Source organism: Eriocheir sinensis, chromosome 57, assembly GCF_024679095.1.
Source record: "Eriocheir sinensis breed Jianghai 21 chromosome 57, ASM2467909v1, whole genome shotgun sequence".
Lineage (NCBI taxonomy): Eukaryota > Metazoa > Arthropoda > Malacostraca > Decapoda > Varunidae > Eriocheir > Eriocheir sinensis.
Genome location: NC_066565.1, coordinates 1,027,728 through 1,053,661, shown reverse-complemented (window position 1 = coordinate 1,053,661; position 25,934 = coordinate 1,027,728). Strand labels below are relative to the sequence as shown.

The 25,934-nt window shown below is 45.0% G+C and overlaps 2 protein-coding genes across 4 annotated transcripts in view; one reads left to right on the top strand and one right to left on the bottom strand.

Moving 5' to 3' along the window:
* Positions 1–416: 416 nt before the first annotated feature.
* LOC126984442 (piwi-like protein Siwi) lies at positions 417–18,142 on the top strand. Its single transcript, XM_050838069.1, has 21 exons — positions 417–551; positions 1,577–1,731; positions 1,898–2,014; positions 2,480–2,606; positions 3,204–3,326; positions 4,228–4,321; positions 4,887–5,004; positions 5,452–5,660; positions 6,245–6,380; positions 7,979–8,134; positions 8,407–8,655; positions 8,832–8,982; positions 9,868–10,009; positions 10,665–10,821; positions 11,073–11,192; positions 11,609–11,777; positions 12,888–13,009; positions 13,764–13,915; positions 14,660–14,807; positions 15,492–15,598; positions 16,032–18,142. Exons 2-21 carry the CDS (start codon positions 1,612–1,614, stop codon positions 16,039–16,041), a joined length of 2,727 nt encoding a protein of 908 aa, XP_050694026.1. The 5' UTR covers positions 417–551; positions 1,577–1,611; the 3' UTR covers positions 16,042–18,142.
* The window catches only part of LOC126984443 (DNA damage-regulated autophagy modulator protein 2-like), an 11,231-nt gene continuing 2,842 nt past the window's right edge, over positions 17,546–25,934 (bottom strand). For 2 of the 3 annotated variants that reach the window (XM_050838070.1, XM_050838071.1), the window contains exons 2-9: positions 25,310–25,454; positions 24,621–24,742; positions 24,067–24,215; positions 23,038–23,115; positions 21,910–22,054; positions 19,963–20,094; positions 19,309–19,432; positions 17,546–19,175 (exon numbers count right to left, since the gene is read on the bottom strand). In XM_050838070.1, the coding sequence (XP_050694027.1) occupies positions 19,169–19,175; positions 19,309–19,432; positions 19,963–20,094; positions 21,910–22,054; positions 23,038–23,115; positions 24,067–24,215; positions 24,621–24,742; positions 25,310–25,383 (831 nt within the window). In that variant the 5' untranslated portion in view covers positions 25,384–25,454 and the 3' untranslated portion in view covers positions 17,546–19,168. The remainder of the gene's footprint in view (positions 19,176–19,308; positions 19,433–19,962; positions 20,095–21,909; positions 22,055–23,037; positions 23,116–24,066; positions 24,216–24,620; positions 24,743–25,309; positions 25,455–25,934) is intronic. The other variant, XM_050838072.1, reaches the window with a different exon arrangement.

Below are 25,934 nucleotides of genomic sequence, written 5' to 3'. Positions count from 1 at the left end.
TTTAAGACCAATGGAAAAAATATAACATTGATTTCGCCATTTCACGAATAGATAATCTTACTAAAATACAAATGATTTAGTTGGGAAAATTTAGTAGGAAGCAAACTACGTAACAAAATGAAGAAATGTCATATGGAGGTTTTGAATATGGAGAATGAGTCAGTCATTTATACAGAAACACACTTAGAAATCAAATATCGCAGCGAAAATACTTAAAAAATAATCAGGTACATAAAATTGCTAAGAAAACGGAATATTATACAGTGAAATAGGAAATCTTGGCATATGTTTGAAATTTGAAATGAGGTATGATATATGGAAAGTGAGTCAGCCATTTATATACAAACACCCTTAGAAACCAAACACCGCAGCCAAAAATACTAAAAAAATAATTAGGTATACAAAATTACTAAGAAAATGGAATATTATACAGTGAAAGAGGAAATTTTGGCATATGTTTGAAATATGAATGCTTCGTCACGCCGTCGCCATTTGCTACGGACGAGGCAGGGAGGGAGGACACACCGGAGGAAAATCACCCTCTAATTAAGGTATGGGCTAATTACACATCATTAAACCCATCCAGATAAATAAACCCAATCCCCAGGCACACATCGGTATCATTATGTCCCCGGTAAGTATATTATTGGCGGAGATATGAGGGTGAGAAGTGAGCCAGCGTGCAACATGGCGCCGGTTGGGATGCTGAGCGGACAACATTTTTCCGTCTGTGTCCTTAACTAATGCCTCTATGTGCGTGGCTCTAGTGTTTATGTATACTTTGACCTCCTATGTATATATGTCCAGGGTGTTAATGTCCTGGAAAATCAATAAGTGTGTTAAAATAAGGTTTAGCGGTGATGGTGGCGGGGACGCTCTCCAATGGGGTACCTCAAGGGGTGGGTCGGGCATGGCGCCCCCCCTGGTGTCCCCGGTGGGCTATTTCCTTAATATTTGATGATTTTTAGTTAATATTAATGATTCTAGGCCTAAGATAATGGCGGGGTCTGTACCACGCCTCCGTGGTCTAGTGGTCAGCGTGCCTGGCTTCTACTCTGCGGGTCCGGGTTCGAATCCCGGCCCGGGCAGTCGGCGTGCAGCTCACCCAGCTGTTCATCCTCTCTTTCTGGCTGGTCGGTAAATGAGTACCTGGGGAAACCCGGGGAAGGTATATAAACTGTGGTAACCCGGATGTCACACTGGCCCTGTGTCCCGGGGTGATGGGCTCCCTCCCACCACATGCTCAAGGGCCAATGTTCCCCAGACTTGTCTTGGGGGGTAGGGGGGGCTGGAGTGGCGGAGGGGGAGGCGGACTTCTTAGAAAGTATTACCATATAATGGTCTATAGCATCTAATATCTTGGGTTTCATAAGGGGTGGGTTGGCCAAGGCTCCCCCCCGTGCATCCCTGGCGGGCTATTTCCTTATTATTTTTTGTTTTTAGTTTTTAATAATTCTAGGCCTAAGATAATGGCGGGGTCCATACCGTTAACCCTATCAATACGGTGATGCAGACGTCGGCGGCACAACATGGCAAGGGTTAATATATTTTTTTGGTGTTTCTGAATGTGTTACAGGCGCAAGTCTTCCAGCGTGAGGACAAGCGAGCAGCATGGAGCAGCAAGGCCGGGCACGGGGGCGGTCCAGGGGCAAGCAGCAGGGGGCCACCGATGCCCCGAGTACCCCCATGCAGTCCACGCCACACTCGCGCCCTATTTCGGACCCAAGCCAGGTGTGTGTGTGTGCATGAGTGTGTTTCATATATTTTTCTCACTTCTTGACTATTATATGTATTTCTACTTGTGGTTTTATTTATTTATTTCACGTTTTGATTTCATTTTTCTCTTTGTTTATCACTATACTCTCTTACATCTTTATTTTTTTGCACTTTCCTTCAGGTGGTGCAGCCGGGCCCTTCAGGAGTGCAGGGGCTGAAGGAGGAGCCCGCAGAGGGGGTGGGCCGTGCCAGGGGACGCAGCTCCAGGCTCAGGGAAGGCGACGAGGGGGGGCGAAAGGTACCGTATCAGGGAGCCGTGAGTGAGGGCCTCTTAAGAATCTCAAAGCCACATGTGCCATTTTTATAGAACATTTTTAATTGGATTTACTAACAAGAGTATATGTGAGTGGAGGACTGTAACGAGGGTACAAACATGGAGGTAGAATTGGTGGAGTCGACATCAACCCAATTAAGTGAATCCGCATGAGCTGTCATTTTTACGGCCAGGTGTTGGGTGTTGTCAGGTCAGGCTCCCTCTTAATGGGCTCGGCCAGGCTCGTCCACCCCCATCTTTTGGCCGTAAATTTGACAGTTCGTCGGCTTCACCTCAATGAATGGGATTAGCGGGCCGTGTCCTCCACCAATTCTGCCTCCATGGGTATAAACAACTTGGAGAGTGCTTCGGGTATATGCCAAGTAAAGCCTAGTCAGAGTAGTATATTCGACAAGTAATAATTTGACCATAACTCACACACACTTGCAGGGCCCTCAGGAGAGCCGTGCATCATACCGCGGGCGGGAGAGGGTCGGGGAGGGCCGCCCCGCAACAGTGAAGCGTGCAGCTGAGGCCATGGGGGCTATGAAGCTTCATGAGAGCAGCGAGGAGAGCGGTGAGGAGTGGCGGGAAGGGACGGGGTTGAGGGGTTATACGGAGAGGGGAGGGGGGTTGACAGGGGTAAAGGGAAAGGAGGTACGGTATGGGGTGATTTATAATGCTGCTTTTTATTACTGTTATCATCATTATTTTTATTATTGTTATTTCATACTAATATCGTCTCCTTTTTTATTTTTTGTTTATGCTATTCCTTCCATCCTTTAATCCTTTCTACTGTTTTATTTCCTGCTTTTTCATTTTATTAATTTTTGTCCTTTTTTTTTTGTCATTTCTCTTTCATCTTTCCCTTCTACCTCTTCTTCTGTCCTTTCTTTCTGCCTTCTCCAACTCCTTTTTTTCTCTACTCTCCCTCCCTTTCATCCATCCTCTCTACCCCTCCCTCTCCCCCTTACTCTCTTCCCTCCCAACCCTCCAATACACCACACAACCAAACTGTCTTGTATCTCTTTCATCTTTCCCTTCTACCTCTCTCCTCTTCTGTCCTTCCTCTCTGCCTTCTCCAACTCCTCTTCTGTACTCTCTACCCCTCCCTCTCCCCCTTCCTCTCTTCTTCCCTCCCAACCCTCCCATACACCACACAACCACATGACAGACGAGAATGGCAACGGAAACGGTGGCAATGGGGGCCATTCGGTGGGACGCGGGACCATGCGGGGGAAGAGGGACATCAGCAGGATTGTGTGGACCAAGCCGAGCACCGTCACTGTCAAGAAAGGTAAGCGAACGGACCGGACGAAAAAAAAATGCAAGTTAACTCGGTAGCAGCGACGGGCCAAATTTGTGGCTTTACCGTGTAGCAGCGACGGGCCAAATTTGTGGCATGATATGAACCCCCAAAATTAGATGATGCATAAACTGATCACAAATGCTTTAATGTATATTATGAAATGGTTGGTGTGAGTGGTGATTTTTTCTCATTTTTCTCACTTAGAGGGACCATTAATAAACATGATCTGCGCTGCTACTGGGTTAATAGATACACACACACACAAAGTATATTTTATAGTAAGGTCATGAAGAGCAAACTAAGCTGTGAAAGTTGACCAAAATATCTGTGACGGTGACTGATTTGCATTTCCTCGCCACTCGCGCAGGAAATAGATAGATAAAAAAATACGAAGTAGCTAAACAAGTCTCCTTCAGTGGTGGTCTTGCAAACAGAGGATCATAGAAGTCTAGTCGTTCCTCAAATAGTACGGTTTCCAATAGTACGGTTTCATGTGGATTTTCATGGAAGATTTTAGGATTTTTAAATTTCCCAGCAAGCAGGAAATTTTAAAATCCGAAAAGGACCTTCCATGACAATCAGTATAAAACCGAAACTGAACTATTGGAAACTGTACCATTTGAGGGATGACTGTAGTTAAAAGCAGATTAGATAAGTTTCCCTCTTGCTCCTGTTCTAGTACACCTTGCGACATGAAGCCACCACATCAGAGAATGAGAGAAATAACAAAGCAGAAAATGAGAAAAAAAGTTAAGAGAAAGATTGTGAGAAAGAATAAAAGAAAAAAACTACTCTCCCCTTCTCTTACTACACTACTCTACCTTTCTCTGACTCCACTACTCTCTCTCTCTCTCTCCGGCCACTACTCCTTTTCGTCTCCATTCTACAGGGACTTCCGGCCAGATGATTCCCCTGTGCAGCAACCACTTCAACATTCAGAGGATGGAAGACATGAAAACCTGCCTCTATCACGTCTACTTCAGGTATGCGTGTGTGTCTGTGTGTCCAAGGCCCAAGCGTTTCTGGGCTCACACACACAACGTAATTGACAACGTATATCTTCATTCAAGAGCAAGTTAACTCATGTGTTCCGGGCTCTCGGACTTGGCCAAACTCAGACAGAAAGAATATCTGTGTTTGTCTATTCTGTTGCCATCATTCAGGTATAGATTATGGGCCTGTTTCGCAGTTCACCATGATGGGTTAGTAAGCTCCCAAACCAATACCAGAGCCTTTGAAATTTCCTTGTATAGGGTCTGGTGTTTATATTTAAGTTCACAAATTTGATGAAACTACATAGGAAAAGTCTTGTGTATATAGTGTGGCATTGAAGACCTCACCATTTTGGATAGTATAGGATTCTATAGTTTGGTTCGGGCTGTTACGAAGACGCTGTGTTGGACTGTGAAACCGGCTCTGTCAGTGTTTATCCTCACCCATGAGTAGACTCCATATAATATTGCTAATGTCAGTGTTTTTTTATTTGTTTATTTTTTTCACCCTGGTGGTTTCACTCGTATATATTCTCGTGTTACAATGTTTCTTCAGCCCTGAGGAGGACCGCACCCCAGTGAGGAAGAAGCTTATGTCCCAGCACCGCAACGCTCTGGGCGCCTACATCTTCGACGGCATGAAGCTCTGCATGTCTCACAAGCTGCCATCAGATGTAAGTCCAGTTGAAACTACCTACGGTCTTGTACGTCATTTTGTCAGTCTAGTTCCGTCAGTGTAGGGGGCTTCGTGGTGCAGTAGTTAACACACTCAGCTCACAACTGAGAGAGCCCGGGTTCGATTCCCTGGCAGAATGGAAAAAATTTGGGCGGCTTTTCCGATACCCTACGCCCCTGTCCACCCAGCAGTGAATGGATACCAGTATTAATCAGGGGTTGTGTCCTGTCTCCTGGGATCTGTTTCCTTCTCCTATAATTCCTTCCCCTTCTGTCTCTCTCTGGCACATGACCACAGATCGATGTTGCGCCGACTAAACAAAACTTTCCAAACTTTCCTATAATTCCTTCCCCTTCTGTCTCTCTCCGGCATATGACCACAGATGTTGCGCCGACTAAACGAAACATTCCAACTTATCCGTGAGTGTGTTTTGTAATCCCCTCAGGTGACGGAGCTGGTGTCCAAGCTGGAGGAGGCCGATGGTGCAGTGTTCCAGCTGAAGCTCAAGTTCATCAAGGAGGTGGACTTCCTGGACAGCGAGTACATCCACATCATGAACATTTTGATGCGCCGATGTATGGAGCACCTCGGACTGCAGTTCCTCGGGAGAAATTACTACAACCCCAATGCTGAGATCAGGGACGAGAGATACAAGTGAGGGGCATTTGGCTTTGTTTTAAGTTAACTCCACCTGAAATTGACCTCTCCTGGCTACTCTTTACATTTGTCTTTTATAGGAGCGACAAGTAGCGGGCTTTTTATTTATTTATTTATTTATTTATTTATTGCCCTTGAGCTGTGTCCTCTGATGTAAAAAAATAAAAAAATAAATTGCAGTGACAGCAAAATTTCAAACCTTTCCAATTTTAATTTTGGATTCTCTTCCTCTTTTTTTTTTCCATTTTGAGAAGCTGTAGTTATGCACTCTCCTTGTTACTTCATTTATTTTTTCACATTTCTTCCTCATTTTTTCCATTGACTACATCCGCTGGGGGAGAGAGGAATCTAACCCTCTATCTACCCCTCCCTCTCCCCCTTCTCCTCTTCCTTCCCAACCTTCCCATACACCACACAACCACCTCCAACTCCTCCTCTCCCTTCCCTTTCATACATCCTCTACCCCTCCCCCTTAAATGCAGTACCACCATTATATATATGTTTATTTTCCCGGTTTTATATAATGGGTACGTTCTCATCAGGTGCAGCGTTTAATGGGTACATTCTCTTCTCCTCCCCAGGATCGCCATCTGGCCGGGATACACCAGCACCATCCGCCAGCATGAGAACACACTGCTGCTGGGGGCGGACGTCTCCCACAAGTTCCTGCGCACGGAGACAGCCTACACCGTCATGCTGAAGCGCGCCGCTAACCCGGTAAGTCATTGTCACCCTCGGAAACAAACTGAGCAAGTCAATTTTTGTTATTTTTGGCAACTAACCTGTACGATTTGGCATTAACCCGTCCACTGCGATTGGAATGAATATGGCTTTCACTGGTAGCCTGATAACATATACTCCCATGTCTTTCTCTGCCTCTGTGGTGGATAGTGGAGTGTTTCCCATGTGGTATTGGTGTGCTGGATATCCCTTCACTGGTAGCCTGATAACATATACTCCTGGGTCTTTCTCTGCCTCTGTGGTGGATAGTGGAGTGTTTCCCATGTGGTATTGGTGTGCTGGATATCCCTTCACTGGTAGCCTGGTAACATACACTCCCAGGTCTTTCTCTGCCTCTGTGGTGGATAGTGGAGTGTTTCCCATGTGGTATTGGTGTGCTGGATATCCCTTCACTGGTAGCCTGATAACATATACTCCCATGTCTTTCTCTGCCTCTGTGGTGGATAGTGGAGTGTTTCCCATGTGGTATTGGTGTGCTGGATATCCCTTCACTGGTAGGCTGATAACATATACTCCTGGGTCTTTCTCTGCCTCTGTGGTGGATAGTGGAGTGTTTCCCATGTGGTATTGGTGTGCTGGATATCCCTTCACTGGTAGCCTGGTAACATACACTCCCAGGTCTTTCTCTGCCTCTGTGGTGGATAGTGGAGTGTTTCCCATGTGGTATTGGTGTGCTGGATATCCCTTCACTGGTAGCCTGGTAACACATACTCCCAGGTCTTTCTCTGCCTCTGTGGTGGATAGTGGAGTGTTTCCCATGTGGTATTGGTGTGCTGAATATCCCTTCACTGGTAGCCTGATAACATATACTCCCGGGTCTTTCTCTGCCTCTGTGGTGGATAGTGGAGTGTTTCCCATGTGGTATTGGTGTGCTGAATATCCCTTCACTGGTAGCCTGATAACATATACTCCCATGTCTTTCTCTGCCTCTGTGGTGGATAGTGAAGTGTTTCCCATGTGGTATTAGTGTGCTGAATATCCCTTCACTGGTAGCCTGATAACATACACTCCTATGTCTTTCTCTGCCTCTGTGGTGGATACTGGAGTGCTTCCCATGTGGTATTGGTGTGCTGGATATCCCTTCACTGGTAGCCTGATAACATACTTTCCCATGTCTTTCTTTGCCTCTGTGGTGGATACTGGACTGCTTCCCATGTGGTATTGGTGTGCTGGATATCCCTTCACTGGTAGCCTGATAACATACTTTCCCATGTCTTTCTTTGCCTCTGTGGTGGATACTGGACTGCTTCCCATGTGGTATTGGTGTGCTGGATATCCCTTCACTGGTAGCCTGATAACATACTTTCCCATGTCTTTCTTTGCCTCTGTGGTGGATACTGGACTGCTTCCCATGTGGTATTGGTGTGCTGGATATCCCCTCCCAAGGTTCTGGACTTTACATTTTTCTTCATTGAATTGTAGCAGCCACTATATGATCCATTCCTATAGCTTGGCGAGGTATTCTGGTAGAAAATCCACAGTCAAGGCGTTAATTGACCGTGACGCATGTAAGAAATTTAACTTTAACACACAACACAGAGCAGCGCACGTAAACACTCCTATTATTTACGCAGAAAGAGGCGGCCTTGAAGAACCTCCTCGGGGCTATCGTGGTGACCAAGTACAACAACAAGACGTACAAGATTGACGACATTGCCTGGGACCTGAACCCTCTTTGCAAGTTCCCATACAAGGGCAAGGAGATCAGCTACATGGAATATTACCAGAGCGTAAGTACCCATCCGGTTATGTTTTGTTTTGTTCGTAAAATTGTGTGTCCGGTTGGTTGGTTTCCTGGATCGAAGGAACCACAGGGCACAGGCAGAGGGGCCCACGCTTTTATTTGTTTATCGTTTCTCTCTCTCTCTCTCTCTCTCTCTCTCTCTCTCTCTCTCTCTCTCTCTCTCTCGATGTTTTGTTGATAGTGTGATACTCTCCAATTCTTTCTGTTTTCAATCACACTTTGCCTAATTCTTTCTGTTTTCAATCCCACCCCTTTCAGAAATACCAGCTGAGGATTAAGGACGTGAAGCAGCCCCTCATGTTGTCCAAGCCCAAGAAGAAGGACCTGAGACGCGGCGCCGGGGACGTCTACCTCATCCCTGAGCTCTGCATCATGACCGGCCTGACCGAGGAGATGCGTTCCGACTTTAACATGATGAAGGATCTGGCGGACTACCTGCGCACCGCCCCCGACAAGAGGGTCCACTCACTGATGAGGCTGAACAGGGACCTCCTCGCTCATGAAAAGGTGGGATGGAGGGAGGGAGAGGAAAGGGACATTGCAAGCGATGGGAGGAAATAGCAAATAAGTATGTAGGCAGGAAAGTTAAGGGATGATTTAGAACACACACAGCCCACAGTAACAATGACAGCTCGCCATGTTTGTTTACGAGGGTGACGACCTGGTTACTTGGTCTTTCCCAGGCCAAGGAGGAGATGACTAACTGGGGCCTGCAGATGTCCAACAAACTGGTGGAGCTGCAGGGCCGAGTCTTGCCCGAGGAGGCCATTCTTCAGAGCGGCAAGACTGTCACGTACAACAGGGACTCAGCTGACTGGTCCAGGGAGATCCGCTGTGAGTATACAAGGCATGGGCGCTGAACCTTCCAAGTAATGTCTGCCAGTGTCCAGGAACTAACCTCCTTTGCGGGCTTTAGGAATAGCTGTTGTGAGGGCTGAAGGTGTCTGAGGATATGGGCTGTATTACCAAATATTCCATTGCCCAAGTACACATATTTGACAAGGCTTTCGTAGGAGTTTTGGGCATTTCCAGGAGTAGTTTTATGGCCCTGGTGGTAGTGTGACCCTTCCTCTGTGCCATGAACCTAGGAAACACATATTTGATGAGGCTTTCGTAGGAGTTTTGGGCATTTCCAGGAGTAGTTTTATGGCCCTGGTGGTAGTGTGACCCTTCCTCTGTAGCATGAACCTAGGAAACATATTTGACAAGGCTTTCATAGGAGTTTTGGGCATTTCCAGGAGTAGTTTTATGGTCCTGGTGGTAGTTTGACCCTTCCACTGTAGCATGAACCTAGGAAACACATATTTGACAAGGCTTTTGTAGGAGTTTTGGGCATTTCCAGGAGTATTATGGTCCTGGTGGTAGTGTGACCCTCTGTAGCATGAACCTAGGAAACACATATTTGACATGGCTTTCGTAGGAGTATGGGGCATTTTCAGTAGTAGTTTTATGGCTTTTGTGGTAGTTTGACCCTTTTTCTGTGCCGTGAACCTAAAGAAACACTAATTAGAACCTGATTGATTGCCTCTTTGACCTTTAGAAATAGCTGATATGAGAACCCAAAGTGTCTTATGATACTTCCCTATGAACCTTAGTCTTATTTTAAAGGTAAATGAAACTAGAATGATGATTGAGGGATGAAGCAGACTCGCGGTACACACTCCCACACACATTGCGTCGTCCCCATTGAGTGTTGCGTTGTGTTGTGTTGTGTTGCAGCGCTGCGCCTCAACGCTCCGATCAGTGTGCAGCGTTGGGCCATTGTGTTCCCGGCACGCCACAAGGATAGCGCCCGGGAGCTGTGCACCACCCTGCAGCGCGTCGGGCCCCCCATGGGCATGCAGTTCGCCAACCCTCAAATGTAAGTAGTAGAGTAGAGGGCTTTTTTTTTTAAACATTTGTTACCTTTTTTTTATGCCCTTGAACTGACTCCTTCCTCTGCTGTAAAAAAAAAAAAAAAAAAAATAGTGCCCCTTAACCCCTTTCTTCCCTCTTTACTTTTGTCTGTCTGTTTCTCACCATCCATTCCTCGTCATCACAGCTTATGTCTTTTTACAATTAATTTCTTCCTTGAGCTTCAGTGCTGCAATACCCAGCCTCAGCCTCTGCCTCCCCCAGCAGTAAATCATTTTATGTATATATCATTGCTTGCTTACTTGCAATTCCTGTTTGTTGTAAGGGGCTTTGTGGTGCAGTGGTTAGCACACCTGGCTCACAACCGAGAGAGCCCGGGTTCGATTCCCGGGCGGAGTGGAAAAATTTGGGCGGCTTTTCCCATACCCTACGCCCCTGTCCACCCAGCAGTGAATGGGTACCAGGTATTAATTGGGGGTTGTGTCCCGTCTCCTGGGATCTGTTCCCTTCTATAATTCCTTCCCCTTGTGTGTCTCTCTGGCATATGACCACAGATGTTGCGCTGACTAAACCAAACTTTCCACCATTTTCCTGTTTGTTGTTGCCTTTCCATCCTCAAACTTGTGTCCCTCGGCAGCCACACCCTTTCCCTCCTGTTCCAGCCACTGCCTGCAGAGTGACAGTGCCCAGGAGTGCATGGGCAGCCTGGGGCGCTGCACCGGCATGCAGCTGGTGCTGGTGGTGCTCAACAGCAACAGGATTGACTACTACAGCGCCGTCAAGCGCCAGCTGTCCATCACCATGGGCATCCCCAGCCAGGTGGGGCTGGCAAGCTTGTGTCAATGTTACTTTATTAGTTGTAGTGTCTGTTATTTAGTTTGTTGGTTGTTTTGTGTTCATTCACACTTATATTTCTTACTTTTTATTTACTTAAATTACACTTACATTAGTTACTTTTCTATTTGTTCAACATATTACACTGAAATTCCAGTAAAAGAAACCCAGGGCTAAACTGAATCAAGTCGGCCATCTTGTCGGCCGGTAACCTTCACCACGTCCTTGCCTTGCAGTGTGTCCTGAGCCGCACGCTGTTCAAGAAGCAGCGCCTCATGTCCGTGGCCACCAAGATCGCCATTCAGATCAACTGCAAGCTTGGAGGAGAGCCGTGGAGCGTGAACATTCCCATCAAGGTGCGGCCGAGGGGGCGCAGCGTTGACTTGCCTCCACCGCTGCCAGCTTGTCGTACACAGCCGCGTGTTTACCGGTTTCTGCCCCGTAACTGTTGCCAAGAAGCAGCAATAATTAACCATTTAAACGATAACCATATATGAAGGCAGTTATTTGGGTGATGAAAGCAGTTTTGGGGTTGGAAATTGGCAGATTGACCTCTCTTTCGGCCGCCTCTTTGAGCAGCGAGTAGCGGGCTCTTTTTGTGCCCTTGAGCTGTTTCCTTTGTTGTAAAAAAAGAAAAAAAAAAAAAAAAGAAAAGAAGAGGCAGAGTACGACAATCTGGCAACGTTGACTGGCCTCCTGTAGTCTGCTTGTTTCGTTTTCTAGCATTTTTGTCGTCTTGTACTGCGACTGTGTGTGTGTGTGTGTCCTTCAGAACACGATGGTGGTGGGTTATGATGCCTACCACGAGAAGGGTTCCCGCAGCGGGGCGTACGGCGCGGTGGTGTCCTCGCTCAACCAGAGCTGGTCGCGCTACCTCTCCCAGGCCGCCACCCACCACAACCACGAGGAACTCTCCAACAACTTTGCCCTGGGTGTCAAAAGTGAGTCTTGGAGGTTTGCTAATTGGAAATGTGTTGATATCTACTTACAAGTTTTATGATTGATGTGTTTATATATAGTTTTCATGTGTTATCTTTTCAAATCTGACATGTTTTTATTTATACTCTTCATGAATTGTACTTAGAATATTTTACATGCAATTTGAGCCCATTAACCCTTTCAATTCGGTGATGCAGACATCGGCGTCACAGTAGGGAAAGGGTTAAGAGGAAATGGAAGAAGATTAATCCTCTTCTAAACCTATTAATCCTCTTCCATTTCTTCTTAAGAGGTTTAGAAGAGGATTAAGAGAAAATGGAAGAGGATTAAGAGATTTAGAAGAAGATTAACCCTTTCCATATGGTGACGCCGATTATAACTTGCCAGAAAATCCATTAAATCCTCCAAGCAAGTTTACAATTTTATGCCCCAATCTTACGCCCTCATTGGCATTTATTTGTAGTGGTAAATCAACTCCCTCGTCCATGTGATTGTGATATAGACAGCCTCAGGTATTTAATTGTTAGTGATAAATTGACTCGACCGTTTGATTGTTGTGATAAATTGTATACTCACCTTCTGCCGCCGAGTGAACCCTTCCATCTCATTATTGAATGTTCCGCTGACTGTTTCCCTACCCAGATGCCCTACAGCTGTCCTTTTCCTCTTTCCTTCCTTAATCCCTTTCTCCTTCCTTCATTCTTTTGTATGTTCTCTCTCTCTCACACCTCACCACAGCTCACAGAACCCCACAGGATGTTTACAAACCCCTTAGACACATGCCCCCCTAGAACCTCCTACACTCTCTCTCTCTCTCTCTCTCTCTCCACAGCTCACAGAACCCCACAGGATGTTTACAAACCCCACAGACACATGCCCCCCTAGAACCCCCTAGCCCCTCTCTCTCCACAGCTCACAGAACCCCACAGGATGTTTACAAACCCCACAGACACATGTCCCCCTAGCCACATAAAAGAACCCCCTACCCTCTCTCTCTCTCTCTCTCTCACCTCACCACAGCTCACAGGACCCCACAAGATGTCACCCCACAGTATGTTTACAAACCCCAGAGTGAACCCTTCCACCCCGTTATTGACCGTTCCCCTTCCCAGATGCCCTACAGCGGTACAAGCAGGAGAATGGGATGCTGCCGAGCCGAATCTTGGTGTACCGTGACGGCGTGGGTGAAGGGCAGATCGAGTACGTCAATGACCATGAGGTGGCGGAGATTCAGGTGAGGCGGATTGGTTGTAACTCTATTCCGTTTATTTATTTATTTTTTGTTTGTTTGTTTTGTTATTGTTGATGTATGTTTTCTAAGTATGGTTTCTTTGCCTTTGTCTTTCCATTCATGAACTGTCCCTCCTCCTCTTTCTCCATATATTTCTCCTCCTTCCTCTCCTTTCATTCCTCTTCCTTTCCTTTCCCTCTTTCCTTCCTTAATCCCTTTCTCCTTCCTTCATTCTTTTCTCTCTCTCTCTCTCTCTCTCCACAGCTCACAGGACCCCACAGAATGTCTCCCCACAGCATGTTTACATACCCCACAGACATGTCCCCCACAGCCACATAAAGGAACCCCCTCCACCCCTCTCTCTCTCTCTCTCTCTCTCTCTCTCTCTCTCTCTCTCTCATCTTCCCTAAACTATACTTCCTCTCAAACCCCAGAAAAAAAGATTGGTACAGTAACCTTTGTTTTGTATGTGTTTTATCTCTCCTTACAAACATTAATAGGAAGAGATTGGCATAGTAACCCCTTTTCTATTGTATTATATTCACGTGTTTAACTTCCCTTCCGTATTCACAAAGAACGGATGACGATGGACACAGTTGCTCCTATTGTCTATACATTTATCCTCCCTTCTGTACTCACAAGCTTCAGATTATCACAGTCACCCCCATTGTATTCTATTTGCATGTTCGTCTTCCCTTCAGTACTCATTCACAAGTAGCAGGTCAGTGCGGTAATGCCTCCTGTTTGCCTTCCGTAGAAATGCTTTGACCTGTACGAGACTAAGCCGGAGTTCGCCTTCATCATCGTCTCCAAGAAGATCAACACCAGGTTCTTCTCGCGCTCCACTGGCAGGATTGGCAACCCTCCCCCCGGCACTGTGGTGGATGACGTCATCACACTGCCGGAGAGGTGCGTGGGGTTTGAGTTGACAGCGACACCAAGCCTCATGTATCCATAGGCCTGTATCCTCACACTTTTGACTCTCACAACTACTATACTCGGTTCCATGGGAGCTGGCGGCCCAAATCCTTCAGAGGTGGACTTGCGTACTTGGCATCATTGCTTGGGTGAAAGGAAAGTTTCATTTAGTCGGCGCAACATCTGTGGTCATATGCCGGAGAGAGACAGGAAGGGGTTAGAAATTATAGAAGGGAACAGACCCCAGGAGATGAGACACAACCCCCGACTAATACCTGGTACCCATTCACTGCTGGGTGGACAGGGGCGTAGGGTATCAGAAAAGCCGCCCAAGTTTCTCCACTCCCCCCGGTAATCAAACCCGGGCTCTCTTGATTGTGAGCCGAGTGTGCTAACTTGCTTGGGTGACAGTCTCTGCGTCGCTCGTTGGCTGTTGTTTGCTAGATCTAACCTGCTGTGACATAGCTTACTATCTCTTGGTCTCTGCTACCTCTTTAAATCGGTACCGTCACCCAAGCAATGATACCAAGTCCGATTATAGTTCTCATGATTGTTTTTCACGTTCCTGGTGCATAAGTCTTGTCAGACTATCACTAGGCTCATAACACTACACATTCCGACATCTATGTATGGCCCCCTTTGTGTCAGGCATCCCTTGCATACTTAGATAATGTATGTAATCCCTATGCCGCTGGAGAAGTGCTTCGATGTGTTCATATGTCCGTGTGTCCGCAGGTACGACTTCTTCCTGGTGCCCCAAAGCACGAACGTGGGAACGGTCTCCCCCACGTCATTCAACATCATCGCCGACACGACCGGCCTCAAGCCAGACCACATGCAGCGCCTCGCCTTCAAGCTGACGCATCTCTACTACAACTGGCAGGTGAGGCGAGGATGGAGGAGGCTGCTGGGTAGTACTGTGCTGGGGATGAAGGGAACGAGATATAGCGAGACTTGGCTATGAGGTCTGGTTGGGTAGGGCATTAGGGGAGTCTCCTTGCCACAGTGCAGCCAAATCTAGTTCTGGTGTGGAATATATTTAATAGAGAATATCAAATAGTAAATAGTTGACATATGAGAGTGTGATGTATCGGGGGTGATCTGGCAGCGCTGTGGGAGGCACGGACCTCGCCCAAACTGACTTTATTTATTTGTGTTGGACTTTAATCCGGTACCAGTGACGGGCCAAATTTGTGGCTTTACCATGTAGCAGCGACAGGCCAAATTTGTGCCATGATATAAACCCCCCAAAATAGATACATAATGATCACAAATGCGTTGATATATATTATGAAATGGTTTACGTGAGTGATGATTTTTTCTCATTTTTCTCGCTTAGAGGGGCCTTTTAGACATGATCCCCGCAGCTACCGGGTTAACATATTCCTGGATAATGCTTTGTAGTAATAACACTTGTGACACGTGATACTCTATGGTGCAATCTTGACGTTACCCGTGTTTGTCCATATGCTTTTAGGGTATTAGTTTGTTCATTATGTGAGGTTCGTAAGTTCATAAGTGATTCTTCGTGGTAGCAGCATCACACTCACTTGTTTCTGGTGTGCAGGGAACCGTCCGTGTCCCGGCGCCGTGCATGTATGCCCACAAGATGGCATTCATGATGGGCCAGATCGTCAACAAGGCACCGCACCCCAACCTCTCGGCCGCCCTCTGGTAAGTGTTCCATCTATTTTCCGCTCCCTTGCTTACTGGGATTTTGAAATAACAATGGTAATGAAATACAGAGAAGGACTGCCGAGCTTGAGGGAAAGAAATAACGAAGTACAATTGTAGTAAGTAAGTGTTCCCTCTATTTTCTGCTCCATTGCTTACTGGGATTTTGAAGTAACATAATGGGCTTGGTAATGAAATGCAGGGAAGGACTGCCAAGCTTGAGGGAAAGAAATAATGAAGTACAATTGACATAAGAATATTCCACAAGTTCACTGATGGAGGAAGTGATTGAGTATTTAGGGAAAGTCTATAAAATTAAAGTAATTGATTCCTGACTGACTGGCTCCACAACCTTATGCCTTTATTGATAGCAGTAGGTTTACAGCAATACTAATATTATTACATCAGCTTTGACACTCCATTTTTCTTTCAGGTATCTGTAAGGCTTCAGGTATCTGCTTCTAGAGTCAGGGAGGGACAGGAGATTGCCGTACATTGAAGGTGCAAGAGTGTGTCCTTCATCAGTGGTCAGTAGTGGCTTAGTGTAGTGAAGGAGACATGCGGAGGTGGTTAAGACTCGGCCCTGTGTCGGGTAAATCAGCTGATGTATCTGTAAGGTTTCAGATATCTGCTTCTAGTTAGGGAAGGACAGGAGATTCCCATACATTGAAGGTGCAAGAGTGTGTCCTTCATCTGTTGTCAGTAGTGCCTAAGTGTTGTGAAGGAGACAGGTGCAGAGGTGGTTAAGACTTGGCCCTGTGTTGGGTAAATAATGCACCTGGATGAGAAGACTGACAGAGGCACTTAAACTTCATAGTATCTCCAGTATGGTCGTCATCATCTTCAGTCATTACTAGTCCGGTGCAAGGCAACGGCCTCTCCCTGGCTAATGGAGACACCAGAGACCCGACCATGCTGGAGGTTCCCTGTGAAGCCAAAAGTGCCTTTGTTCAGAGTGCATTATTATTTATGAACCCAACAAAGGGGTGGCTCTTGAAACAAGCTCTGCACGTGTTTGCTTTACTTCATCGTGATGGGAGTGGAGGAAGCTGCTATTCAAGGGGACGGCTTCCTCTCCTTTCACACCTGTGTGCAGCCTTCCACACCAGCAGACCACCAGAGGTCCAAGGCTTGGCCCAGGGGGATGCTGGTGTGGAGATTATTGTGTACCCAAGGAACTGCATGCTTCCTTTGTGCAGTGTAAGGTTAAGTTCATTAAGTTATCATGCAGTATTATGTCTGATAAGGGAGATAAGGCAGTGTCCTTGTGTTATCTATGATAATTATCATAGCAGGCTTGGTGGGGCCAGGCCATGCCCTCAATGTGCCACAACTGTGGCAGTCACAAAGGCCGGGCCAACCAACAGGCCCTTCATGAACGCCTGCAATCAGTCAATAAGGGCATATGCCGGTGGGGGGGAGGAGAGGGGGTGTTGCCTCATTCTACAACACCAAACCCGGGATTCTCCCGGCAAGTCTCCATGCAGATCTCATCCCCTGTTATAGGCTGGAAAAAAAATATAAAAAAATAAATAAAGGAAACAAAATATACAAAAAAATATATATAAAGTATCAAATTACCTAAGTAAAAATGCCTTGAAGGTCATGAACATTGATGAACCTTTGCCCAGGCTAGGCAGTGAGTGCTGGTAACCTAACTTAGTTATAAGTCTGATCCTAGTGACAAGCAGTCACCCCAAGAGGCCCAGTGGTACAGTATGCTGCAGCACTGGATTGTACACGTTGGATGTACTAACACTAGTCTGCTAAGGTTTGCCATCAAATTTAATTCCTTGTGAGTTGTAAGGACGTGTCATGCATTTGTCAGTTATTTTCTTTACCTGAACATGTTAATTACCAATTTGATTTGTGCAGCAAAGTGAAGTGTGACCTTGCCATGGTGTGCGCTGACCTTAAGTGTAGCAAGATGATCAAAATAAATTCAAATGATTTCATTGACTTCTTTATCTTTCCACAGCTGTATTAGATAACATTCTTGGTACAGTTTCCTCCTTAAAGAACATAATGGTGAGGGTGCAGATAAGGGGTTTGAGGCATTACAAAAAATATATATATACATTACCATGCTATTACAATGTCAAGGAGAGAACTTGTCCTTTTAATCAGCTCTGTGGTGAGTATGAGGACATGCAGTGCAACAACAAACTATATAACAAAGAAGGCATATATTTACATTAACATTCTTGTGCTCAGGAAGGAAATGGTCCCCTACTCTCAACACAGCATGGAGTTTACGTTCCCTGTCAACACGAGGAAACAAATGGTCCCTCTCTCACTTACGGATGGATATTCAAACGTCGTATTGGTATCATGCGGCTAGTGTTTGTCTTTTTACTATCAATATTTGGGACGGAGATAGTAGGAAGTATTGGATTTTCACTGGTAAGTCTGGTAAATCAACATCACACTCAGTATAAATAAGAATCCACAAAACCATTCTATTCACAGCTCTGGCTAGTTGGCTTTGGGATGGAGATAGTAGGAAGTATCGGATTTTCACTGGTAAGTCTGGTAAATCAACATCACACTCAGTATAAATAAGAATCCACAAAACCATTCTATTAACAGCTCTGTGGCTAGTTGGCTTTGGGACGGAGATAGTAGGAAGTATCGGATTTTCACTGGTAAGTCTGGTAAATCAACATCACACTCAGTATAAATAAGAATCCACAAAACCATTCTATTAACAGCTCTGGCTAGTTGGCTTTGGGACAGATAGTAGGAAGTATTGGATTTTCACTGGTAAGTCTGGTAAATCAACATCACACTCAGTATAAAAAAAGAATCCACAAAACCATTCTATTAATAGCTCTGGCTAGTTGGCTTTGGGACGGAGATAGTAGGAAGTATCGAATTTTCACTGGTAAATCAACATCACACTTGGTATAAATAAGAATCCACAAAACCATTCTATTCACAGCTCTTTGGCTAGTTAGGTTCTTCACTTCCATTCTTAGGACACGGTCATATTATAAGACATCATTTCACCACTTAAGAACATATTTGACAAAGCTTTCGTAGGGGTTGTGGGCATTTCCAGGGGTAGTTTTGTGACCCTGTTGGCAGTGTGACCCTTCTACTTTACCGTGACCCTAAAGAAACACACATTAGCACCTGACTGACCCCCTCTTTGACCTTTAAAAATAGCGGATATTAAACGCGAAAATGTCTTGTAATACTGATCCATAGTAAGAGTTGGAAGTGTTGGTTTTTCAGAGCTAAGTTGACATTAGGAACTCAATCATAAATATATACAAATAACCCACTATACCCAACTAACCACGCCTTAAACATACCAAACAACCAGCCACAGTATTAACAAAAACCATTACAATGTCTGAATAACCATGCATTGCTCTCTCAACGCTATACAGTCTGGGTGCATTTCCGAAGCGAGTGCAGTCTAGTCTACGGGTCCTTTGTACAGTATTCTACAAGGGTGAGTTGAGGTTCAGGGCAGCGAAAACGGACTTAGCTTGCGAGGTTCAGGGCAGCGAAAACGGACTTAGCTTGCTGTACAGAAGTGGCGGGGGGGCGAAACGCTTAGCCCTAGAGTCTGAAATGTGAGGAAAAAAGTGTTAAAATGCTAGTCTGAGTAGAATTGGTATACACACACACACACACACACACAGAGCTACTCTTCAAATACTACTGCTGTCTAAGGGTTGATAAGTCCTCGGTCACCTTACCTCTCACTCTCTATGGTGTTGATGGTCTCGCTGGACTGGGTTGGGGGGTGGCTGCGCTCCCTCAACTGGTCTCGGTCCCTGTCGTACTCCACCATCACCCCCTGGAAGGTCATCCTCTTGAACTCTGGGGGTGAGAGAGAGGTCAGGTCAATGGAGGAAGAGGTAGAGTATGAAGGAGGGATAGACTGTAGAATGTGGAAGAAGAAGAGGTAAGAGGTAAGAATGAGGAGGAAGGAAGAAGTAGAGAAAGAGGGAAGAGGAAGAAGTAGTGAATGAAAGAGAAGAATGAGAGGAAAATAATGTGAAAGAGGAAATAGATGTGGAAAAGGAAGAACTAATGGGAGAAGGATGTGGAAGAAGATAAAGATGAAGAGGAGGAGGAGGAAGGATAAAGAACAGGAAAATGACAAAACAGGACCAACAACACCAATCGCAACAAGAAATAACAACAACAACTTAGACAAAACCCAATGCCCAGAATAAGACAACACACACACACACACACACACACACATGCATACAAAGACAAAACAGAAACAATTTAAAAGGACAAATTTCAACACCATCACCACCACTAACAACAACGATACCACCACCAACACACTCAGAACAAACGGACGAATCTCAACACCACAACCACCCCCGCCAACACACCAGGCACAAGGGAGAGGAGAACCACCACGAAGGCCGCGGCAAGCACCCACTCCGAGGCCGTAGCGATGATGTGGAACTCCCAATGTTGGCGCTCGTCATCCATCCACCACTCGGTTTCCTCGGTCCAGTAAGCTCGGAGGGGAAGGAGAACGCAAGTCAGGGTGGAGAGGTGGAGCAGAACGAATGTGAAAGGGGAATGAAAGGGAGGGAGAACGCATGTGTCAGGGTGGAGAGGCAGAGCAGAACGAATGTGGAAGGGGAATGAAAGGGAGGGAGAACGCATGTCAGGGTGGAGAGGCGGAGCAGAACGAATGTGGAAGGGGAATGAAGGAGAAGTGGATAGAATTAAAGTATAAGATAATATAGAAAAAAGAAGAAAGGAGAGAATGGGACAGGATATATGGCTAAGGTGGAGAAGAGGGGAAAAGGAGGGATTGAGAGGTGGAGAAAGAAGAACGGAAGAAGTGGAAATAACAGAAAATAGATAAATAAATAATAGGCATGAAAATAGAGTTACAGGAGACCGACAAGATGTGGACTGATTGATTACTGGGGCGTCAACTGGTCTCGGCGATGCAACTGGAAGGTCATGTACGGCGCTGAATGAAAGATTAAACTATATTTCAAAACTATAACAAACAGTAATGAATTAAAAACAAGGTAAAAGAAGCACTCAATAAAAGGACAATAAAACCTACAGGCGACGAGACCGGTGGAATTAATGACAAAGAAAAAGAATGAAGAATGGATAGAGGAAAGATTATCGGGTTTGGGGCTAAAAAGACGGAACGAAAAGTGGAGACAAAGACGAAATAAAAAAAAAGAAAGAAAAATACATAAGAGGAATGAAAATAGAGAGATACAGGAGACCGACAAGAGGTGGAAATAAAGAAAAACAAATAAACAATGTAAATAGGAAAGATTATCGGGTTTCGGCTAAAAAGACGGAACGAAAAGTGGAGACAATGACGAAATAAAAAAAAGAAAGAAAAATACATAAGAGGAATGAAAATAGAGAGATACAGGAGACCAACAAGAGGTGGAAATAAAGAAAAAAAATAAAGAATGGAAATAGGAAAGATTATCAGTTTGGGGCTAAAAAGACGGAGCAAAAAGTGGAGACAAAAGAAATAAAAAAAAAAATAAATAAATAAATAAGAGGAATGAAAATAGAGAGATACAGGAGACCGACAAGAGGTGGAAATAAAGAAAAAAAATAAAGAATGGAAATAGGAAAGATTATCAGTTTGGGGCTAAAATGACGGAACAAAAAGTGGAGACAGAGAAGAAATAAAAAAAAGAAAGAAAAATAAATAAGAGGAATGAAAATAGAGAGATACAGGAGACCAACAAGAGGTGGAAATAAAGAAAAAAAAGAATAAACAATGTAAATAGGAAAGATTATCAGTTTGGGGCTAAAAAGACGGAACGAAAAGTGGAAACAAAGACTAAATAAAATAAATAAATGAAGGAATAAAGAAAAAAGATTAGCATGTAATAGTATAGAATATTGGCTTGGGGTAAAAGGACAATGATAGAATGATTAAAACAGGACAGACTAGATCACACACACACACACACACACACACACACTTAGAAGAGAAAGAGGAGATTTAATAGCGTTGTATGGAATGATGAATGGTCTAGAGAAATTGGAAAGAGATGACCTTTTGATAAGAGAAGAGAGAAACTTAAGAGGAAATGGAAAGATGTTGAGAAAAGGAATTTGTATAAGAGACATCAAGGAGAACAGCTTCCCCCAGAGGTGTGTGGGGGGCTGGAATGGGCTGGAGAGGGAAGGGGTGCAGGCTAACTCAATAAGCGCATTTAAGACCAAGTTAGACGGACAGTTGAAAAGACAGGGCAGCATGAGCAAAGTTCCGTTCCTGTATATCACAACTAGGTAAACACACACACACACACACACACACACACACAATCACTCACCCACATCTCTGTTCTTCGCGTCATAGAGGAAGGAGAAGAGTATGGTTAAGATGATCATAAGCGTCGCGATGGCCGAGGAGACGAACCGCACCACCGTCACCGCCTTGCTGTTGACCCGCGGCATAAGGTGTACGGACATCCAGCTCTGGGGGGGAAGAGGGGAGGGAGGGGGAGACGTATATACAATTTCCTTCAGTTTGTGAGGATGGACGACACAAAGGAAAAATCAGATTAAAAAAAATAAGAAGAAAAAAGGAAAAAAAAAAGAGTTGATGTTTCAAAGCCATTAACTTCCTGTTCAAAGTGAAAATTCCTGATGCGAAATCCGTGCCAATCGCAGCGGACGACTTAATGATTCAGTTCCCACCCAAATGATAGACTAATGGAGGTCTTAACCCAGTAATTGAGATGTTCTGTAAGCCATATTTAACTCTAAGTAACGTGTAACAATCAGTTTCATCAATAACTCACATGACCGTCGTTTAAATTTATCGATTATTGCAATTATCGGTAAATGTCTCCCCTATTCACTACACACCGCCCACATCTTTCATATCATTGCTGTCAAGAAATTCTAACCCAGTAGCAGCGGGGACCATGTTTCTTAATGGTCCCTCTAAGCGAAAAAATGAGAAAAAATCATCACTCACGCAAACCATTTCATAATATATATCAAAGCATTTGTGATCAGTTTATGTATCATCTATTTTGGGGGGTTTGTATCATGGCACAAATTTGGCCCGTCGCTGCTACACGGTAAAGCCACAAATTTGGCCCGTCGCTGCTACACGGTAAAGCCACAAATTTGGCCCGTCGCTGCTACACGGTAAAGCCACAAATTTGGCCCGTCGCTGCTACACGGTAAAGCCACAAATTCGGCCCATCGCTGCTACACGGTAAAGCCACAAATTTGGCCCGTCGCTGCTACACGGTAAAGCCACAAATTTGGCCCGTCGCTGCTACACGGTAAAGCCACAAATTTGACCTGTCGCTGCTACACGGTAAAGCCACAAATTTGGCCCGTCGCTGCTACACGGTAAAGCCACAAATTTGGCCCATCGCTGCTACACGGTAAAGCCACAAATTTGGCCCGTCGCTGCTACCAGGTTAATGATCAAGGCTGCCTACCTGGATCCAAAGGTATATGTTGCCCAGTCCGAACGCCATTCCTGCCCCAATGAGGTGAACACTGGCGACATTGGTGGCCTGGAAAGGAGAGGATACAGGCGATTATCTTCCTGGATTTTGGAGGGGGGGGGGTATGAGAGAAAGAATAATATAAAAAATAAATAAATAAATAAATAAATAAATAAATAAAAAAACATATCTTGCCCCAAACTCCTCTGAAAGCCTTGCCAAATATGTGTTTTTTAAATTCATGGTTACAGAGGAAGGGTCAAACTACCACCAGGGTCATAAAACTACCCCTGGAAATGCCCTAAACTCCTATAAATGTCTTGTCAAATATGTGCTTTTTAGGTTCACAGTACAGAGGAAGGGTCAAACTACCACCAGGGTCATAAAACTAGCCCTGGAAATGCCCTAAACTCCTATAAATGTCTTGTCAAATATGTGCTTTTTAGGTTCACAGTACAGAGGAAGGGTCAAACTACCAGAAGGGTCATAAAACTACCACTGGAAATGCCCCAAACTCCTATGAAAGCCTTGTCAAATATGTGCTTTTTAGGTTCATGGTACAGAGGAAGGGTCAAACTACCACCAGGGTCATAAAACTACCCCTGGAAATGCCCTAAACTCCTATAAATGTCTTGTCAAATATGTGCTTTTTAGGTTCACAGTACAGAGGAAGGGTCAAACTACCACCAGGGTCATAAAACTAGCCCTGGAAATGCCCTAAACTCCTATAAATGTCTTGTCAAATATGTGCTTTTTAGGTTCATGGTACAGAGGAAGGGTCAAACTACCAGAAGGGTCATAAAACTACCCCTGGAAATGCCTCAAACTTCTCTGAAAGCCTTGCCAAATATGTGCTTTTTAGGTTCACAGTACAGAGGAAGGCTCAAACTACCATAAGGGTCATAAAACTACCCCTGGAAATGCCCCAAACTCCCACGAAAGCCTTGCCAAGAGTGTGTGTCTGGGCGCTGCAGTACTGACATGACCCCCATACTCTCCTTTCTCTCCACACTTCCTCACCTGAAAGTTCCCGACAAGACAGATCCCGAAGGCCGCAGCGTAGCCGAAGACGGAAGCCACCTCACTCGTCCTGGGAAGGTTGTATGCCACCACCGTCTGGCTACAGTGGTCCTCAATCTGCCTGTGTCTCACCCACACTGTTACCAATACTGTGTGGGGGGGAGAGAGAGAGGGGTTAGAATGAGAGGGAGAGAGAGAGAGTAGAGAGCGAGAGGTATAGAGCGACCCACCAATTAACACAGCCACACACATGCGCACACACACACAAAATTGAGGAAAGGAAAATGCTTGAGAGACATAAAGAAATATAGAGGTTTGGAACAGACTAAGTGAGGATGTAGTATCAGCGAGGAGTGTGCAAAGCTTGAAGGAAAACTTGGACAAATACAGATACGGAGACGGGACCACACCAGTGTAAGCCCAGGCCCTGTAAACCCATAACTAGGTAAACACACACACACGATTAAGGATCTCAGAATGTCGGACAAGGGTCACTCTCGGAAAAACTCAAACGAAAGCAGAACAACACATGAAATCGCAACAACATGACTCACACAAGATGGCGATGATGTTGAGCATAAGGCCAAAGAAACAGCTCTCTGGAGGGTATGTCCCTGTGGCACTGATGTAGGGGAAGTCCGGCTCCACGTGGCCCAGACCAACGGACCAAGCGTACCTGGGGGGAAAGGGTTATGGCCACTGGTACTTGAAGGGTTGGTATATATATGGTGTTGAAAGCTGCGGCCCTTCATGTCTATATAAAATAATCTGAAAATTACCCCCGAAAATAGAAAAATGTAGGGATATCAAAATCACAGGAAGATGGAATTAATAAACATGAAAAAATAAAACACACAAAAAAAGGAGAATTGATAAACGCAATAAAGAAAAGGAAAAGAGAATCAATAAATGTGAAATAAAAAAAAACACCGATATCAGAATAATTAATAAACAAAAAAGGAAGAAAAAAAGAATGGCCAAAAAATTAAAAAAAAAAATAAATAAATAAACAAACAAAAAAAAAAAGAAAAGGAAAAGACAATCAAGAAATGTGAAATAAATAAAAAATAAATAAACAAAAAAACACCAATATGAGATTAATAATAAAAAAATAAATAAATAAAATAAAAAAACAAAATAAAAAGAATCGTCCAAGTATAGCCGACAAAACCCAACAGAATCACAGACACCCTATAGACACCACGAGGAGCTAGGTCAGGTCAGGTCAGGTCAGGGTACGCACGTGACGAGGAAGGTGGCGGGCATGAGGACGGCAGCGCTGAGGGGGAACCAGAGCAGCACATTCTTCGCCATCATCACTGTGGAGGAGGCGGTGGAGCAGGTGTCGCGCCCTTCACTTCATCCTCCCTCCGTCAACGCTCCAGTGCCTGTATAGGGTAGGGACAGGGGGGTCAGAGGGGGGCGGAGGGGGGTGTTAGGGGAAATTGACCCGAAATTGACCTCTCTCTGCCCCATAATAGTTCTAAAAAATAAAATAGATCCTCCAAAAATGAGTTACAGTTATTACTATTATTATTATTATTATTGTTGTATAAGAAAATGTGAGTGTGAGTGAGTAAGAGTGAAAGTTATGAATGAATGAATGACAGACATGATTCAAGAAAGAGAAATGAATTAATGAATCTGTGAGTATATCCATTAGTCAGCCAGTCAGTCAGTCAGTCAGCCAGTCAGTCAGTTAGTAAGTCAGTCAGTTAGTTAGTTAGTTAGCTATAGTTAGTCAGTCAGTCAGTCAGTCAGTCAGCCAGCCAGTCACTCAGTCAGTCAGTAAGTCAGTCAGTTAGTCAGTCAGCCAGTCAGTCAATCAGTAAGTCAGTCAGTCAGTCAGTCAGTCAGTCAGTCAGTCA

Coding starts and splice junctions, on each gene's coding strand:
- LOC126984442 (XM_050838069.1), top strand. CDS start 1,612: ATGGAGCAGCAAGGCCGGGCACGGGGGCGGTCCAGGGGCAAGCAGCAG. Junction 8,983..9,867: donor CTGGTCCAGGGAGATCCGCT/GTGAGTATACAA, acceptor GTTGTGTTGCAG/CGCTGCGCCTCAACGCTCCG. Junction 13,916..14,659: donor GTCATCACACTGCCGGAGAG/GTGCGTGGGGTT, acceptor GTGTGTCCGCAG/GTACGACTTCTTCCTGGTGC.